A 21,017-nucleotide genomic window follows, 5' to 3' on the forward strand; every position below is an offset into this window, starting at 1 on the left:
ACGCCTTGGTGGCACCCATCGTGGCCCCATGTGTCCTCTTCCTAAGAAATACAAATAAACCCTTAGCTGTTCAGCAGACTTATTGACAGGCTACAGCTGTGGCCAGGTGTGCTAGTCTCTGCATGTCTCAGAGGAAGTATGTTGTGTCGGTCCCGGGCCCCTTCTGTCTGTAGACCCCTGGCTCAAACCTCAACTCTGGTGCTTGTAACCACACGATCGGCAGGGAAGGCTGATGCAGCAGAGACAGAGAGAGGGCGGATGTTCGTCCACTGCGTGTTCCTGGATTCAGGAAGTGTAGTACTTCTGCTTGTTTGCACCTTGTACTCAGTGTCCTCACCTCTTTCCCCTTGCCATTTGCTGTGCGTTCTAAGGTTTATTGATTAAGTGAGTCAAGCTTTTTCATATGGTCAGCAGGTCTTTCTTTTCTGTGACCTCTTATATAGCTTGCCTGGTAGTGTACCTGGAGGCCACCATTGCATCATGAGGGACAGAATCCTACCTGACAGGTAGAACGCATGAATGGCCTCAATCCTTCAGCCCTCCCTATAGGCACACCCTTTGTTATGTGACTTCACAGCTCCTCCCATCGAGGGGTGAAATGTATTTCCTCCCCTTTGAAATTGAGCTCAGCCAGGTGGTGTGCTTTGCCCCATGGGATGTTAGCGGGCATGACGCTAGCAGAGGCTTGAAAGAGAGCCTGTCTGTTTGGGCTTGCTCTCCTGCACCCCTCCCGTCCATAGGAGAAGGATGTGCCCAGGTTTGCCCACCGTTCCCAGGAGGAGGATAAAAAACACAGGGCATGGAGCCATGGCCAGCCAAACCCAGTCTAGATCAGCTGACTCCTGACTTGCCCAGCGTAGATAAGTCATCTATCAACTGACCCACATATTCACTGAAATAATATTGGATGTTATTTTAAGCCACTGGGTTTGGGGCATTTTCTTACACAGTGGTAGCCAATTTATATATTCACCTAGACAAATTCTGCAGCCTCCTAACTTTTATTCCTGCCTACAGTGCTCCCTTCCATCCCGTTTCCTGCTGAAGTCATAGTACTCTTGTAACACATAAATCTGCTCATTTATCCTCCTTCTTAAACCATTCAATGAATCTTTTTTTTTTTTTTTTTTTTTTGGCTGTGCTGCGAGGCCTTCAGGATCTTAGTTCCCCAACTAGGGATTGAACCCAGGACCTTGGCAGTGAGAGCGCGGAGTCCTAACCACCGGGCCGCTAGGGAATACCCCACCCCTTTTTTTTTCTTTTCTTCATCTTTAGGCTAAATTGCAAACTCCTGCATAATCTGGCCCCTGCTTGCCTATCTAGCCAGCCTCATTTCTTGGCATTACCCTCCTTTCTCTCTCTCTAAACTTTAAATACACTGAACTCTTTGCAGATCCCTGACTGAGTCATTCTCTCTCTTGCCTCCAGGCCTTGGAACAAGTTGTTTTCTCCACAGGGAGCATGTGTTAGTTTCCTAGGACTGCCTTAACAAAGTAGTACCACAAACTGAGTGGCTTAAAACCACAAAAATTTATTGTCTCACAGTTCTGGAGGCCAGAATTCCTAAGTCGAGTTATCAGAAGGACCCATGCTTCCTCTGAAACCGGGAGGGAAGACTCCTTCCTTGCCTCCTCCTAGCTTTTGGTAGTTGCCAGCCATTCTTGGCACCCCTTGGCTGGCAGCTGCTGAACTTCAGTCTCTGCCTCTATCACCACATGATCTTCTTCCCTCTTTTCTTCACATCCTTTTCTTATAAGGACACCTGTTGTATTGGATTAAGGGCCCATTCTACCCCAGTATGACCGTATCTTTTTATTCCCCCAGGTTTATTGGAATATAATTGACAAATAACATTATGTAAGTTGAAAGCGTACAACATAATGATTTGATACATGTACATATTGCAAAATGATTACCACAATAAGACTACTTATCACCTCCATCACCACACATAATTACCATTTCTTTCTCTTTTTTTTAACATCTTTATTGGAGTATAATTGCTTTACAGTGGTGTGTTAGTTTCTGTTTATAACAAAGTGAATCAGCTGTACATATACATATATCCCCATATCTCTTCCCTCTTGCATCTCCCTCCCTCCCACGCTCCCTATCCCACCCCTCTAGGTGGTCACAAAGCACCGAGCTGATCTCCCTGTGCTATGCGGCTGCTTCCCACTAGCTATCTATTTTACATTTGGTAGTGTATATATGTCCATGCCACTCTCTCACTTTGTCCCAGCTTACACTTCCCCCTCCCCGTGTCCTCAAGTCCATTCTCTACATCTGCGTCTTTATTCCTGTCCTGCCCCTAGGTTCATCAGAACCATTTCTTTATTTTAGATTCCATATATATGTGTTAGCATACGGTATTTGTTTTTCTCTTTCTGACTTACTTCACTCTGTATAACAGTCTCTAGGTCCATCCACCTCACTACAAACCATCTCTTTTCTGTGGTGAGAACATTCAAGATCTACTCTGTTAGCAACTTTCAAGCATATGATACAGTATTGCTAACTATAGTCACCATGCTGTACATTAGATCCTCAGAACTGATTCATCTTATAAGTGGAAGTTTGTACCCCTTGACCACCAACTCATGTATATAGCTCACATTTTCTTTTTTTTTAATAAAGTTATTTATTTTATTTACTTATTTTCAGCTGTGCACGGGCTTTCTCTAGTTGCAGTGAGTGAGGGCTACTCTTCATTGCAATGCGCGGGCTTCTCATTGTGGTGGCTTCTCTTGTTGCAGAGCACGGGCTCTAGGCGCGCAGGCTTCAGTAGTTGTGGCACATGGGCTCAATAGTTGTGGCTCGCAGGCTCTAGAGCACAGGCTCAGTAGTTGTGGCGCACGGGCTTAGTGGCTCCGCGGCATGTGGGATCTTCCCGGACCAGGGCTCGAACCCGTGTCCCCTGCATTAGCAGGCGGATTCTTAACCACTGCGCCACCAGGGAAGCCTGCTCACATTTTCTTTATCCATTCATCTGAGACCTACTTTCTTGTTTCTTTATATGCCTTGTAATATTTTGTTGAAAACTGGACATTTTGAATCTTACCATGTAGTAACTTAGATCCTTTGCTCCACCTTCGGGATTTGTTGTTGCTTGCCTTGGGTTGTAGTTGTTTGTTTAGTGACTTTTCTGAACTACTTTTGTAAAGACTGTCTTCTTTGCAATGAGTGGTATATGAGGTCTCTGTTCCTTTAGCTCAGGGGTCAGCTAGTCATTTGGCAGAGGTTTCCTTAAATGCCTTGAGTGAAATTTAAAAAAAAGAAAGAAAGAAAGAAAGAAAAATATACTTTCCAGGTCCTTGAAGATTGGCTCCCTGCTGGTACAATCCTTCACGCCTTAGTCATACCATTTACAATTCTGCCTTAACCTTCACTTCCTACTTACTCCGAGCATAGAGATCAGCTAGATGTGGAAGTTTATGGTTTTCTCAGGTCTCTCTTGAACATGCATCCTGCTCTGGACATGTGTGTGGCCTTCTAGTTTCCCCAGTCTACAAGGCAACTTGTCAGAACCCTTATTGCCCAAAGGATCTCATACCTAGCTTTTCCTGCCGGGCTGTCAGTGTTTCTATCATTTGCTCCAATTGTTATGTTTTGCCCCAAGTGGTACTGGATTTCCTTTCAATGCTTTTGAGGGAGGATCTTTGCATGGCCCCTTCTCCACCCTGAGAGAGCTCTGACTTAGGGGAAACAAAATCAAGCACCCTGTGCCTGTCCTTCAGGGAACCCCCAGACCGATCAAAACAGACAAACACAGTTCCTTGGGATTAAGGTCTGCTCTAGTCCCTCTGCAACCAGGTGCCCACAATGGGAATGCAGGCTGCCGTCTTCAAAGTCAACTGCCACCCTACAGAGAGGGATGGGACCAAGGTAAGTTAAAGTGCCACAGAGTTCTCCTACTGTGTTCTCATGGCCTTTCTCTTAGTTAAGCATTCACTTGTTGCTGTAAACATTTCATTATCGTCCAGCGTTCTGATGAGGCTTCTCCTGACAATCTTTCCCCCGGTTTTTCAATGATTCTGGGCATGGACAACCTCCTGGATTTCCTTACTCTGCCTGTATTTATCTGCTCAGGCTGCCGCAACAATATACCACAGGCTGGGTGACTTCAATAACTGAAATTTTTTTTTCACAATTCTGGAGGCTAGAAGTCTAAGATCAAGGTGCCATCAGGGTTGGTTTCTGGTGAAGCCTCTCTTCCTGCTTTCTCACTGTATCCTCACATGGTCTGTTCTCTGTGCACACAGAGAAAAAGAGACAGCCCTCTGGTGTCTCTTCCTCTTCTTATAAGGACACCAGTCCGATCAGATTAGGGTCCCACCCTTGTGACCTCATGTAACCTTAATTACCTCCTAAAGGCCCTGTGTCCAAATACAGTCACATTGAGGATTAGGGATTCAACAGATGAATTTTATTTTATTTTATTTTATTTCTTTATTTATTTTATACACTACCAAATGTAAAATACTAGCTAGTGGGAGGCAGCCGCATAGCACAGGGAGATCAGCTCGGTGCTTTGTGACCACCTAGAGGGGTGGGATAGGGAGGGTGGGAGGGAGGCTCAAGAGGGAGGGGATATGGGGATATATGTATACGTATAGCTGATTCTTTTGTTATAAAGCAGAAACTAACACACCATTGTAAAGCAATTATACTCCAATAAAGCTGTTAAAAAAAAAAAAACACAGATGAATTTTAGAGTGACACAATTCAGTCTATAACGTCACCACTTTCACTGACATCATCCCTGACTTTATTTTTATTATTATTTTTTCAATAAAAGAAAAAGCTTTCCCGTAACGCTTTATCTTCCATCCTCCTGGAAGATTTTTTTAAAAGGCTACTTGCAAGGAAGTTTGGGAACTTTGGGAGACCTAGTATTTGTTTTTTTCATCCTCTATATTGGGAGGCAGTAGACGAGAAGGGAGTTAAGAAAATCTTTAGAGTAATGAAAAACAGTGCCTGCTATGCTGGTATTTAACAGGCTACACCATCCCGGGGAAATGTGAAGTGGATAGAGCTAGAGAGTACCTACCTCACTTTGACTCTGGGCATGCATTGCTCATGGTGCCTCTTTGATTTCAGCTATTCCATTAATGACAGCAATTTTATACAGTTACCTAAGACCCAAGCATTGTTCATCATTGCACCATATTGCTAGATATTTTATGAGAGTTTTAGCATCTATAGTCACATATTGTTATATTTCCACGGACGCTCTCTGTTTTTATGGGCATGTTTTATTTTTAAGCCCAGTCAGTACTTTTAAAACTGAATCACACTGACAGGACTGATAGTCATCCAATTATATGTGTATAGATATAGACGTTTAAATTTCCAAGGCAACTGAATAAATTTTAAGTGCCATCCATAGTCATCAAATCTTTTTTCAAAATCATGGTTTCATTTCCACCAAAATGTTTGCCTTTGTTCAAAATCATTAATCCATTGAGTCCAGGGAAGTTTAATAAGGGAAATGGATGTGGTTTCTGAATTATAGAACAGTCTGGGCTGTGTCTGACTATCTTCACTTCTTTGAACTGATAGCAATATTCACATTTTTAGCCTGTAGTTTCAAGTTCAGTGTGTGCAGATGTCTTCTCACATCAGTGAGAAAATAAAACCTTATGATTCATTTGAACTCTTGTTGGTTGAGTTTCTTAGACTTTTTAAATTCCTGAGATCTCAGTCTCAAGAAAGCAGTTCAGTAAATCTCACAAGTGACCACAAATTAATAATCTCACTGCATTAAAATAAAATAAATATTCATTATCTATCTTCTTATTTTTATACATGGTCCCTAAACTAGCAAAGTTTGAAAGTACACACAGAGGAAAATTCTCATTCTTGATCCACCTCATCTGCAATGGACAACTTTGCCTAACAAAATCACTGTTCTCCTAATGCTTGTTGCAGTAGAAGGTAGGCACACCGACTCTTCCTTTGGACTAGAGTAAACCATTGAAATATATTTTTTAACCATTTACTGTATGCAACCCATATGTGGCAATTGAACTCTGCTTTCCTATATGATGAAGTTTCCCAGAGTTCTGCAGTCTGCTTCCCTTCAATATCCAAATCACTACAATTCAAACGCCAGAGAACACCTGGAAATCCAATGTCTTTTCCCAAATATTTCCAGGGATTCTCAGACTGTTGGTATCCTCCTGATGTCTCCTGCTGTTCCTCTGGGTCACCTCTGATCAGCTCATCATTTTTCTCTCCTTGCTGCCTCAGGCCCTTCTAGTCTATTTCACCCTCTGGCCAGCTTCCGCCTTATCCCTCAAGATGACCATTAATTCAAGGCTGATGCTGTGTTGTGCTGGTCAGTCAGCTTTAGTGAAGACATAGAAACAACGTAAAGGAACTACAATATAGGAAAGGGAAAACCGACAATCATTAGTGTGTGGCCCTGTTCTCTCAGATCATCACCATGAACAGGAAAGTCCCTGATTGCCCATGTCCTCTCTTGGGCCAGACATTCTGTCCTCTTCTGGGGCCTGTTCCTCATCTCCGTGAGAACCACATCTATCCGCCATGACGCTCTCTTTCACAGTCTCCAGTGCAAGCCTCACATCAGGTAACCCTGTAAGTTTCTCCACCCAAGGACATCATCCTTTCGTTTTATTGTGCTGAGTAGCTTAGCTTTTCTCTGACTCCACCTCTAACCCCTAGACCAGGCAGTGCCTTTGAATCGCCAAAAAGCCCATCAGAGTGCCTTCCCCAACAAAAGAGCAACGTCGCCCCAAAACTAACGCTCCCCAGCTCCCAGAGCAATCTGTACACTGAAGACAGCTTCTAATATGTCAGATTTTTTAACTGCTTTATTTTAAAATAATTTCAAGCATGCAGAAGAGTTATCAGGATAGGACGAAGAAATCCAGTGTGCTCTTGACCCAGATTTATCAACTATTACCATTTGTCAGATTTCCATGATCATTCTCTCTCCATATTATTTTTTTTGAACCATTTGAAAATAAATTGCCTACACTTACTCTTAAATATTTCTGTGTGTATTTCCTAAGAGCAAGGTCATCACCAGCAATGTGACAAACTGACATCATGTGCCTCATGTGCCTCCTGATGTGATGCCCTGAGAAGGACACACACCACTTCTAGCATATTCCTGTCCAAAAGGCATAACCGAGTCTAGTCATGAATACAATACACACCTCAAATGAGGAACATTCTATAAAATAACCAGTCTATATTCTTCAAGCATGCCACAATCAGGAAAAAAAAAGATAAGGGCTGAGGAACTGGTCCAGATGAAAGGAGACCAGAGATACATGACAACTGGATTCCATGCATGATCTTAGACTGGATTCTAGAGCACAAAAACAACAACAACAAAAATCACAAAAAGAGCATTATTAAGATAGTTGGTAAACTCTGACTATGAACTGTAGATTAGACAATAATATTGTATTTGTGTTATAGCTCCTAATTTTGATAATTGTACTGTGGCTATATATGTGACTACACGTGTTTACATGAAACATATTCAATTTCTCCTTAGCAAGCAGTCAGACACTATTGGTTTTCTTAGGCTAGACATCATTTGCTGAAACAATCAAGGGAGCTAGACCTCAGGGTCGTGTGAAACGAATATGCCTTTTCTCTTGGAGAAAATCCTATTACAATACCGGCATTCCTACAAGAACCGACACTTGACTCTTTTTTTTTTTTTTAACATCTTTATTGGAGTATAATTGCTTTACAATGGTGTGTTAGTTTCTGCTTTATAACAAAGTGAATCAGTTATACACATACATATGTTCCCATATCTCTTCCCTCTTGCGTCTCCCTCCCTCTCACCCTCCCTATCCCACCCCTCTAGGTGGTCACAAAGCACCGAGCTGATCTCCCTGTGCTATGCGGCTGCTTCCCACTAGCTATCTATTTTACGTTTGGTAGTGTATATATGTCCATGCCACTCTCTCACTTTGTCACAGCTTACCCTTCCCCCTCGCCATATCCTCAAGTCCATTCTCTAGTAGGTCTGTGTCTTTATTCCCATCTTGCCCCTAGGTTCTTCATGACCTTTTTTTTTTTTTCCTTAGATACCATATATATGTGTTAGCATACGTGGCCAACACTTAAGTGACTGGTTAACATCTTCACCAGGATGAGCCCTTGCTAACTGCCCAAAGTGGGGCTATGAGAGCTCAGATACATCCTGGGGCAAGGAAAAGTGATAGTGGAGACACAGAGACAGAGCTTTCGTGCTTCAGGTCAAGGTGAAATACGCAGAAACTGGTAGTAGGGACCTAACGCTTGTGGCTCAACAAACTTCGGGCTTCTTGGGCTGAGCTGGTTCTGCACGCCAATGGTTACTGCAGGAAACTGTCAGCAACATATAGGCTGTCAGAAGGAGACTGAAAATCAAGGGCTATTCTGATCAGTCCTGTGGGGAAGAGCTATAATATGTGTTGCCAACCGACAGCAGGAGAGCAGAGTTCAATCCAGGGGTCTTGGGACAGCAGCTGATGCTCATAAAATGATTTTATTATTGACAATGAAGCCCTAGCTTTACAAAATGATTCTGGTGGCTCGAATAAGCAGTGATACATCAGACTGCCCAGATTCAAATCTCAGCTCTGGTGTCAGGCAGCCATGGGATTCTGGGCAAGCTACTTTCTCTCTTTGCAGCTCTTCTCTCTGGTCTGTAAAGTGTATGAGTTTTCTATGGCTGCTGTAACAAATTACCACAAATGACCAGCTTAAAACAGCACAAACTTACTTTTTTACAGTTCTGGAGGTCAGAGGTCTGGAATCACTTTCACCAGGCTAAAATCAAGGTGTCAGGAGATCTACATTCCTTCTGGAGGCTCCAGAAGAGAATCCACTTCCTTGCCTCTTACAGATTCTAGAGCTGCATTTCTCGCACTCCTTGGCTCATGGCTTTTCCTCCTTCATCTTCAAAGTCAGCAGCACAGCATCTTCTTTCTTGTCTGAATTCTGCTTCATCCCTCACATCCTGTCTCAATGCTTCTGAACCTCCTGCCTCCTTCTAATAAGGACCCCTGTGATTACACTGGTCCACCCGGAATCATTCATGATAATCTCCCCATCTCAAAATCTTTAACTTAATCATGTCTGCAAAGTCCTTCTAACCATGTAAAGTAGCATATTCATAGGTTCTGGGAATCAGTACCTAGACATCTTTGGGTGGGGGGGGCCAATATTCATCCTACTTCAAATGGATATGATAATTTTGCACACCTTATAGTGTGGTCATGAAAAGTAAATGAGATAAAGCACATAAGGCACTGGGCATGTGTAAAATGCTTTACAAATGTTAGCTGTTGTTAAGACCAAGATAAGTCTGTAAAAATAGATTTTTTTTCAAGAGAAAAAGAGAAAATAATTTACACAGGAAGCATACTGGAAAGTTTTAAATTCAAATCAATGATTAGTAGGAGAAAATATGTAAGCTTTCCTCATTTTCTTCCTTATTCTCATGAATAAATGTATGCAAATCACATTTAACCTAAAGAGCTAAATTTAAAATCCTCACCACCAGACATTTTCACTTTCTAATAAATACAATACCAGGTAAAACCATGTTCTTGATGCTTTTAATCACCTACATCAGAAAATTGCCTCTTCTTCCCTGATCGTCTCTTCTTTTACTTTGTTATTTTCTCCTTCAAACAGGAAATAGAACGTCTGGATCCCATTCCAGCCGCCTTATTCAACTTCCACTAACCTTTGAGACCATGGCTATGGAATTAAAGTGGGTTTCATTACACCATGCTTTAGTAGGAACCCTTCTAGATATAAGTGGTAGAAAGCCAACTCAAAGTTTTTTTACAGCAGGAAATGGTAGTGGTGCCCAGAGGATTGCAGAGGCCTTCTTGTGACCAGATGATAATTCAACTTCTCCTTCTGCCCACTCCTGTTTTCTTATCTTTCCTTCCTTTCCACGGGTGTGTACCTCCAAGGACACTCTCAGATCAAACTCCTGAACACTAATCTCCACCTCAGAGTGTACTTCCAGGGAACCCAATCTGTAAGAATAACTGAGATGTCCAAGTGTCTCAGGTAGATCAGACCCAAGAATGCAAACCTTGTCATCGTATTTGTCTCCAAACCTCTCAATCCTTCCCCAGCTACTGATCTGATTTTGTGTTGGCGTAATTCTTATGCAGCTTCTTAGCACAAGGTAATAGAGATGGTCTATGGCAGCAGCAGGCATGCATCATTCACAAAGAAAGAAAAGCTTCACCCACTCTCCTCCATAGTCCCTAACAACTCCCTCCTCATGCAAATAACTCTCATTGGCCTCTTTTGGGTCAAATGCCCACCCCTGGGACAATCACTGTATCTAGGGAGATGAAGTCCTCTCATTGGTCATCCTTAAGCAAGGAAACTGGGGCCACGTAACTCATGGATGCACAGAGAGTGGAATCATGGCAGTTCTGAAAAGAATAGCATGCACAGTAGAGATAAAAGGAACACAAATCCATTTTTCATCATCACCAGGAACAAGAGGCGTCTAGGATTTCAAGAGGCGTCTAGGATTTCAATCACAAGCCTGATGGTGTTGGTCATTACTGCCTGCTAGAAGGGGTGAATACTTCCTTACATTCATCACAGTCTAACTTGACATTAACAGTTTAGGAGGCAGTGGAAGCCGAAGTGACTGGGAGAAGATAGACTGTCAGCTAACGCACAGAGGTTCAATTCTCTTCATCCTCGGTGTCCAGGCCATACCAGTCAACCAGTACCTGTTGCTCCCTTATCAAACCCTCTGCTTGTCTTTTCAAGAGGAGAGGACATTGAAATTCACTGAGACAGTGTTCTCAAGAGGGAAGTTACTTTCCATAAAAGAAAGATTTTACTCTTCATTGCAACTGAGCTCTCTTCCTCCAGCTGTGAAACTGATTGAAGTTCTTAAGGCTCGTAAGACAGCTCTACTCACAGCCCTGTGATTACTTTTATAAAGGAGAAAAAAAAAAAGCCATAGGAGGGAATGGTTGATCACCCACAGAAATATTCTTTCTTTTTTGAATTTTCTTCTCAAACTGTGGAGGGAGGGGAAAGAAGTTGGGAAATATTCGAGGAACATTATTTCCTAGTATATGAGTATCCAGGGTCCCTTCTCCATTGCTTCCCCAGCAGAGCACGGACCTCAGGAGGTAGATGAAAAAATGTGGGAGAGACTTGAAGATTAAGATAGAGTAAGGCAAGATCAACCAGTAGGCTGGGAAAGAGAAAAGAGAGGAGGGGTCGGGAGGGGAAGACTTTCAAAGAGTTTCAAAGAGCCTGATAGGGCAGCAGTCATCACTGTGAAAGAATCTGAGAGTAACAGAAAGAGGGAGAGCAGATTGTAAGGTGTTTTATTCCTTATTAGGCATATATGCCTCACTTCTTTAATTCCACAAGAAAATGAGTACAGGTCTGAATTACTTTCTGTATCAGGCAAAGTCCAGTCAGGAAAACGGAAACCACCCTATTTCAAAAGAGGGAATTTTACCCCAGGGATTTGTTACATGAATGATGGGAAAGTGGAGAATCCCAACGTGGGTGCAGAGGCAACATAAAGATTAACAACTACAGGAAGTGGTGACCGCCCTCCGGGTTGGACGAAACCTGGCAGGAGGTGGTGTAACTCAAGCCCAGAAGCCAGGGCCATCTGGCAGGAGCTGGAACCACAGTGGTGATGGCCAGCAGGAGCTCAGGCCACAGAGGGGAAGGCTCACTGATGGGAGCTGGAGCTTCCGGTGGAAAGGCAACCACTTCCAAGATGCCACCTGAAGCAGAAAACGGGGGGTGCTCCTAATCCGCCATCTGAAACAGAACAGAGCAAGTAAAGGCTGAGGAAGAAATCCCAGAGCAGAGAGGCAAATAACTGCCATATAACTTGATTGTCTAACTGTGTGTCTTTGAATTCATCTCTGTGTGTAACTGAACCAGGGAGCTGACTGTCCTTTATGTGGGTTACGTATGATTCAAGAGCCATGCAGAAAGTCACAGTTGAGTACCTTTCCTTAAATATTAAAAAGTGAAAAACAATATTACTTTACTCACGGTCATAATTCTGCAGGTTGTCTCAAGTGCTTCATAGACAATAACCCAAAGAGTTCAGGCCTCTCCTTCTCTTTTTTCTTCTCTTGTTCCCTTTTGCTCCTCTAGTTTCTTCTTTTACCTCTCTATTCACTCTAGCTGTTGTACAAGCACCCTGATGCAATTAGGGGTTACCATCCTACCCTTCTGTCTCTTTCATGTCCTAAAGACTGGATGGGAGTCAGAGGAAAAAAAAATGCTAAATCTGACTTTGGCATCTACCACATCTGACATACCTTTGTTCTGACCCTGTTTATCTGCCTTGCCTAGAAAAATGTCATGTCCGCCTGGGAATACTACAGTCATTCAAACATTTTGGTCTATTTGTTATGTTTTCTTTTCCCATGCTTGTATTAGGAGTGATTTGGGATGTGTTTGCCACCGTCAGGCTTTTTTTTCTGGTATCGTGGTTAAAAGTATAGCCAAATTGCTTGGGATTCAAATCCCAACTGCACGGTTTCCTAACTGCATGACCTTGGCCAAGTAACTTAACTGCTCTGGGTCTCAGTTTCCTCATCTGTAAATGTTATCATAATAATAGAAACTACTTGATAGTGTTGAATTGTTAGTATGAAATTAATTTATTTATATACTGAATTTACGTATGTGTGTGTATGGGTGTCTCTGTGTATAGACACACACATAGATATGTATCAACTCATATATACATACGTGTGTGTGTATATATGTACATACACATGTATTTACATGCACACATACATATCTTAGAAAATTGGCACAAAGTAAGCATTCTATAAATATCAGCTATCGCAACTGTTATAATCTTTCTCAGCAAGACTGTAAATGCTGTTCCAGCCTGTCAAAAGATATCACATCTATTTAATGTTTTTTCCTAGCCCAAAGTCATGGCTAGTTGGGTGACTTTTTAAAACTTGCCACTTGAAAACCGATCAGTCCAAAAATTAATTCACAGTGTAAAACACCATGAATTGCACTGTTATTTGCCTCTCAGTTGTAGAAATTAGTTTCATTTCCCACTATGTTTAGTTGTGATTGGATCACTGTAGACTTTTTTTCTGTCATTTTTTTGTGGTTAAAGATTTAAATTTGTTATGGAGACAAGCTTTACAGTTAACCAATGATTAGCTAATTTCTGATACTAGAAAAGGAAACAGATTGCCCCAAGGCTGCTGTCTTCATTTCCTCATGGGAAGAAGAAGCATAGCAGAGAAGAAAGACACACTCGAGGCACTGAACGTCTGCCACCATGGGGAACTTGTTTGTGAATGAGGGCCTCTCCATCTTCGTCATTGTAAGTACTAATGAGAATGAAATTACAAATTCTCTGACTTGTCTGGGTTCTCTTAGAAATGAAAATAGAACGAAGCTTTTTTGTTTGTTTTGTTTGAGAAATTGTGTTGAAACTGATTTATTATGTGAACATGCATCCATCTGTAAGCAGAGTGAGTCCATTCTTCCAAACTTATTAATGGAAAGAATGTATCTGGGGGCTCACTTCACCTAGTTTATTTCTGGAGTTTTTAGGAGTAATAAATTAGCCAGCATTTCACAGTGGGAGTAGAAGACATTTCATGCTAATGATCCTTGAATCTGAGTTGCTTACTTATTAATGTTTACTCAGAGGCAAGTTTCTCTATTTTTTATGTATTTCTACCACCTAAAAATGGGCAACTGAAATTTTATACAGTTTTCCAAATAACAAATGCAAGACTGGCTCATGTATGGGAAATTAGCCTTTATTTCAGTAATTACACCAAAAATAACTGAAGTTCTCAATTTTCTTTTTTAAAAAAAGTATCTTCTTTCCTCTGAGGTAAACTTTAGTTATTTGTGAGGTTTTTAAAAATTTAAGGGAAGGGAATTGAAAAAAAACTATCTAGACACATATGTATAGCATATATATGATACATATTATATTTAGCTGTATATAAATCAATATAATCTGTCTTGAGAAACAATTTTTGTAAGTAAAGATATGGCTAATTTTCGAACAGACATGATGACTTCTTTAGTTTTTAACATAACATAGATCAACTATTTTTCTAAGACGGTGGTCTCAGCAAAGCAATCACGGACAATTGGGAAGATAGAAAAGTGATTTATAAGTAGCTTTTCCAAATAGCCAATTAAAGCATTACCCAGATGTTAAAAAGAACACTTATGTATGAATTTTTTGAAAGAATTTATCATGAAGTAAATATGACTCTTTGAGCTGTAGAGGTAGAGAGAAACGAGTGGCACAGATAAAATAAAAATCACAAATATTTTGTCATTAAAAAAAAATTAAGCCAAATCAACACTCGAATGCAATACAGAATTGTTCTGAGGACTCCAAGCCGTTAAGTTGATTTCTTATCCCCATTTGAAGAACAGATTACTCCTATAAAAAATAAGTTCAAATATATACACTTTTAGCTCTTACCACAGTTTTCCCCAGGAAGTGACCTCTATCTAAATTATACACTCATATACTTGAAAATGAAGACACAGCTTGGAAGGCAAGAGTAAAAATGACAAGGTTAGGAAACGGAGAAGTGGTTTTAGTACCTTCCTCTTTATAAAGAGAGACTATTCTCAAGCATCGAAGGACATCAAATAGCCTCAAAGCACAGTTAAGAACAGATGCCTACTGTGGAGCTGAAGATGCAGGACTGGGTAGAGCCATCATTTGATGCAGTCAGTGCTTGGGATGAAACGAGCAGTCACAATCTAGAAGGATCTCCCTTTTTTAAAAAAAATCCCATGCCTCTCATTCCCTCATTGATGCTGAATATTCCCTCTTGCAAAAGTGAAGCAAAACTTACCAAGTAGAATTAAGGCCTTGTCATTTTAGCTGATGAGAACCTCCACTAGCTGGGGCGCCACGCTGTGTGGCGGGGAGAGGTAATCACACCTGTGAGAATCAAACGCAAAGTCCTGCTGGTGCAGGGGACAGCACAGGAACAGATTCCTTTCCCTTCTCTTTGTAAGAAGAGTCACCTGCTGTCATCTATCAATCGAAAAGGAGGAGAAAGAAAGGAGGGGAGATAGATAATAACTCGGCATACTGCCCAAGTAGTATAACAATCACGGGGGACAACACAGGGAGGAAATGTTAGTTACAGAGAAGTGTAGTGACACTCTTGCAGGAAGGAGCTGGCTTTGTAACCACCTTAATCAAAGGCTGTACTTGGGAAAGTCCTGACCCTGGTCTGACTCTAAACTGCTGTGAAATCTACCTGTTGAAACATGAAAACTTCACGCAACCACTTCTGTTTGCGCAGCTGGTGTGGCTGGGGATGAACGTCTTCCTCTTTGTCTGGTACTACCGGGTTTATGATATTCCAGATAAGTTCTTCTACACTCGAAAACTTCTTGGGGTAAGTATAAGTTCCATCTCCCGCAGTATTGACTGGCTCCCATGTCTAATCAGAGATTCTTGTTCCTGTTCCTTTTAACACTTTAAAGAAATATTCTGACCAACCCAAAGAGCACCATCGGCCTCACTCCCTCCATTGCAACCCCCTGAGCAAGAGTCTTTAGGCCTTCCAGTGTGGGACAGACAGAAGTGTGGCAGAGGGTCCCAGCAGCATCCTTCCCCTCCCAAGAACTACTGTGCTACTGTTTAGCTTGAAGGAGAAATCTAATACTGACTCCGGAATGGATGGCCAGGTTGGAAAGATCGATCCAGGTGGCACAAGTGGGACTTCCTATATTCTCTAAATCATCCGATTCCTACTAACTTTTGTGCATGAAAAGCCCTGCTCCTAATGACATGTTATGAAATAATCTTCAGGAAATAAGCCTCTCCCTACATATGGAGCCTTTGAGGAACTTGCCCAAAGATCACGTTCTTTGACTCGACTGGCAGAGCAAAGGCCCCTGACTTTTCTTGGGTCCAATAACATTCTCAGTTTCCTTGAACTGCCAGGGCTCTTCTTCATCATAAATGTAAATAAGAAGATAAGTACAATTACGGCTGCCCCCAGAGGATATCACTTGTTACATCATACTGAAACCATTACTTAATAATACTAATTATAATATGTATTATGCATCATATGCATAAATAATTATAACATATAATTACACTACATTATTATAATTGTTGTTAACTTATTCAGGTTGATGCTGAAAAGGATGATTTCCCTTTGCATTTTCCTCCTCCAAAATATGCAATTTCTTTAGGCATTACAAAGAACAATTATAATGCCAAAGCATTACACCATACGAACTTAGTTACTGTTGAGGTTAGTCTATGTGCTAAGAAAATCTTCTTTACAAAGACCTAATTTCTATACTGAACTCTAGTTAATGATATGCATGCTTAAATATTTAAGAGGAAGTGAACCGATATCTGCAACTTACTTGGAAATGCATCAAAAATAAGATGCGTTGATGGATGGATAGAGGGATGGGTAGATGGATGGAGAGATGAATAGACGTGTGCTAAAGCAACCACTGTAAAATGTAAAAGGTAGAATCTTGGAGATGAGTCAACAGGTATTCATTGTGAAATTATTTCAAATTCTCTTTATGTTTGAAAATATTCATAATATTTATTTTAATCTGGCCCTTGCTCCCCACCCCAACATTTTATTCATTTATGATGAAGAAGAGCCCTGGCTCTAAAGGACCTTCCTTCCCAGATAACTTGATATCTCTTGAGTGTGGGCCTCATGCTGGGAAGCCTGGGGGAGTGGGTGTAGGCAAGTGGGGCGGGTGGTGTCCTGGGCGCACAGGAGTCACCCTGCTTCTTATCCTGCCTTTTCCAGTCAGCGCTGGCACTGGCCAGGGCCCCTGCAGCCTGCCTGAATTTCAACTGCATGCTGATTCTGCTGCCAGTATGTCGAAATCTGCTGTCTTCCCTCAGGGGTTCCAGTGCGGTAAGAACCAACATTTACAAAGTTTGAGTTCCTCAGAATTTCGAAGGCCATCAAGCTCAATGCCCCCTTTTTTATTTTTTAACATCTTTATTGGAGTATAATTGCTTTACAATGGTGTGTTAGTTTCTGCTTTATAACAAAGTGAATCAGTTATACATATACATATATCCCCATATCTCCTCCCTCTTGCGTCTCCCTCCCACCCTCCCTATCCCACCCCTCTAGGTGGTCACAAAGCACCGAGCTGATCTCCCTGTGCTATGCGGCTGCTTCCCACTAGCTATCTATTTTACGTTTGGTAGTGTATATATGTCCATGCCACTCTCTCACTTTGTCACAGCTTACCTTTCCCCCTCCCCATATCCTCAAGTCCATTCTCTAGTAGGTCTGCATGTTTATTCCCGTCTTGCCCCTAGGTTCTTCCGACCATTTTCTTTTTTTTTTTTTTTAGATTCCATATATATGTGTTAGCATACAGTATTTGTTTTTCTCTTTCTGACTTACTTCACTCTGAATGACAGTCTCTAGGTCCAACCACCTCACTACAAATAACTCAGTTTCATTCCTTTTTATGGCTGAGTAATATTCCATTGTATATATGTGACATATCTTCTTTATCCATTCATCTGTCGATGGACACTTAGGTTGCTTCCATGTCCTGGCTATTGTAAATAGAGCTGCAATGAACATTGTGGTACATGACTCGTTTTGAGTTATGGTTTTCTCAGGGTGTATGCCCAGTGGTGGGATTGCTGGGTCGTATGGTAGTTCTATTTTTAGTTTTTTGAGGAACCTCCATACTGTTCTCCATAGTGGCTGTATCAATAGGAAAAGCAAACCTAGGTTTTGTGAGGATTCCAACCTCTGTACAATATTCACGAGCCAAGCAATGATTGATTCTCTAGTTTATTTTTATATTATTTGTTGGTGGAGCTCCCTGCGATAGCCATTTAACCTGGAACAGACATTAAAAACAAACAAACAAACAAAAAGAAAACAACAACCAATCAACATATACCTCAACAGTAGCAATAAAGTACATGTGCATGTACACACACAGACAGATATACATCATATGACATATATGTATATGTATATAAACAGAGATTTATGAGACTGATGTGAAATTTGGGAATTAATCTCACAGTGCCATGTTTTTCAAAATTTTTAAGTCAGAGAAAATCTCTTTTGTGGATAATATCCAAAGAAGATGGGATCAATGAGCTATGAGTCACTATGTAATGAATGTGACAGGTGTTATGTCCATGGAATTGAGGAGTTCAGAGCTTTCTAAATGCCCGGGCTCTTTCACCCTCACTTCAACAATCCAGAGAGCCCCTAATATACTATGCTAGAAGAAAAAAAGATTATGTAGGAAGAGCTTTTGTAATCTATAAAATGGTATACGAATTTCTTATTGATATTGTTATACAAAGATGAGAAAAGAGGAACTTGGAATCTGCACATGTACTCAAATTAATACGATACAAAGCAAAATATGATGGGTCCCACAAAATGTTACAAATAAGGAGCTACAGGGGATCCATCAAAGGAGGGGGAAATTATATCAGGTGGCGCAGGGGATGAAAAAAGGCTTCTTAGAGAAGGTGGCATCAGATATGGGCATATAAGGATAAAATAAGCCTGTATGAGATATAAAGGAGAGAGAAAGACTTTCTACATGGAGAAAACGGTACGGCCAAAAGCACAGGAAATGGTGAGGAAATCATATCCTTGAGAGTCCTGTGTGATCATGACTTGTGGTTTCTCTTTGGATGTGTTTGCCATTCCTGACCACACCATAGAGGGCAGCTCTTCCAAAGTTAGGGACTGATACCCTGGTGGGACCCATTCCACTGCTCATTAGTGACTAGTAGCCCCTCTTTTTCCTTTTAATAAGATGTTCTTTTTATATTAACTAGCTTTTTAAAAAAATTACCTATTAAGTAGACGTCATTTATAGTGGAGAGAAGCAAGCAATCTACTTTGATGGGAGTGTAGGGATTTTAAAGGGCAGGTGTCTGAGGTCAGGCTGGAGCTTTGCTGGTAAACTAGGACCTTAAATGTATAGCTGAGATGTTAATACTTAATTGGTAATCGAAGACTAAGTGGGTGAAGGAAAGTGATCTAAACTGCCAATAACAAAACTTGCCTTGAGCTCTGCCTCGTTTTCCCTAGTCTTACTAAATTCACATTGATCCTAAGGAGATTCTTTTTCTTTGAGAACTATACAATACTTGATTTACTAATATAGGGTTAGCAGGCTCCAACTAACAGTAGGCATTGATTACAAGGATTTCCAAAATCATCTTTTTAACCTAAGAAACCACAGAGGTAGAACTCCATTTGATTGAAAAGTTTTCTCTTTTTTTAATTGAAGTATAGTTGATTTACAATGTTGTGTTAATTTATGCTGTACACCAAAGTGACTCAGTTATTCATATATATATACATTCTTTTTTATGTTCTTTTCCATTACAATTTATCACAGGACATTGAATATAGTTCCCTGTGCTATACAGTAGGACCTTGTTGTTCATCCATTCTATATGTAATAGTTTGCATCTACTAACCCCAAACTCCCAGTTCATCCCTCCCCGACACCCCTCCCCCTTGGCAGCCACAAGTCTGTTCTCTCTGTGAGTCTGTCTGTGCTTCGTAGACAGGTTCAGCTGTGTCATATTTCAGATTCCACATATAAGTTATATCATATGGTATTTGTCTTTCTATTTCTGACTTACTTCACTTAGTATGATAATCTCTAGGTCCATCCATGTTGCTGCAAATGGCATTACTTCATTCTTTTTATGGCTGAGTAGTATTCCATTGTATATATGTACCACATCTTTATCCATTCATCTGTTGATGGACATTTAGGTTGTTTCCATGTCTTGGCTACTGTGAATAGTGCTGCTATGAACATAGGGGTGCATGTATCTTTTTGAATTATAGTTTTGTCCGGATATATGCCCAGGAGTGGGATTGCTGGATCATATGGTAATTGAAAAGTTTTATTGATGAGCCACCTGTAAAGTACAACATCTGGTATATTGCAGGTGCCCAATGAACATTTGCTAAATGAAGTTCGGAGACTGTAGCTTTTTTATTCTCCCCCCACCCCCTGTTCAAATACTTTCTATTTAGAGGAAGTAAACTCTGAGAAACAGGCGGTGTTTTCGCCAGGACAGCCTGTTAAGAAATCCTTGTTACCCCACAGGCCCAAATTGCGATGCCGTTGCGCGGCCATATCCCATGAGTGGCACATGTTGTAATGGCCACTTTTAGGCTTCCTGTGGCCTAAAAGCAGGGAAGATCCTCATGAGGGTCTCTAAAGACAGGGGTGAAATGAGGCTGCTCTTCAAATTGCAGAGAAACTCAACTCTCTAACCAGAGAGACCTGTATGTCAAAGAAAATATTTTTAAAAATTAGCAGCAAGTAAGATTCTTTTACAGATGGGGTGTGTCCCTCCTCCAGATTTCCCAATCTGAAATGTGAACTGGGCAAAGAACCTTCTATTCTGATTGGGATTAAAATGAGTACACATGCTGTGACTAATGTTGGAAATTATAACACCTGCCACTTATTGAGTCTTCCTAGACCTCACCTCGTGAAATCTGCATGTCAGGCCAGTGAGGTGGGGATGAAATTCATTGAGAGTGTTGGGATTCCAACCCAGGTGCTTGTGCCTCCAGAGCCTGTTCACTTTCCTACATGCCACCTAAACTCAAAACTCTCTTGTGGTGGTCCTATGGTCTTAGAAAGTCCATCATGTATATATGAATATTTGGGCAGGCTGAATAACCTAGGCTAGAAGTGACAAGGATGTTGTGACTTCAAGGATTTATTAGTAGGCCTTTATGCAAACTTAACAGTCACAGAACTTCAGTTTCTAGTGGTCTTAATCCTTTAGACTTGGCTTTATAATCCTTCTGGTTAGCTGGAGAAAGAAAACCGCAGGGTTGGCCCACCCCAGGAAAAATAAGGGTAAAGACCCTGAGCCCGCTCTGTGGAGGGAAATGGGGAATGGTGGGACTCAGCATACAGAAGTCCCCAGAGAAGCCTTAATAACCTCAACTTGGATG

At 41.2% G+C, this 21,017-nt stretch overlaps 1 protein-coding gene across 2 annotated transcripts in view; it reads left to right on the forward strand.

The window, feature by feature from the left end:
* The window catches only part of CYBB (cytochrome b-245 beta chain), a 110,564-nt gene that overhangs the window by 65,599 nt on the left and 23,948 nt on the right, over positions 1 to 21,017 (forward strand). For both annotated transcript variants that reach the window (XM_082378190.1, XM_082378191.1), the window contains exons 2-4: positions 13,212 to 13,360; positions 15,333 to 15,428; positions 16,824 to 16,934. In XM_082378190.1, the coding sequence (XP_082234316.1) occupies positions 13,316 to 13,360; positions 15,333 to 15,428; positions 16,824 to 16,934 (252 nt within the window). In that variant the 5' untranslated portion in view covers positions 13,212 to 13,315. The remainder of the gene's footprint in view (positions 1 to 13,211; positions 13,361 to 15,332; positions 15,429 to 16,823; positions 16,935 to 21,017) is intronic.

Source organism: Balaenoptera borealis (genome assembly GCF_965194805.1).
Source record: "Balaenoptera borealis genome assembly, chromosome: X".
Lineage (NCBI taxonomy): Eukaryota > Metazoa > Chordata > Mammalia > Artiodactyla > Balaenopteridae > Balaenoptera > Balaenoptera borealis.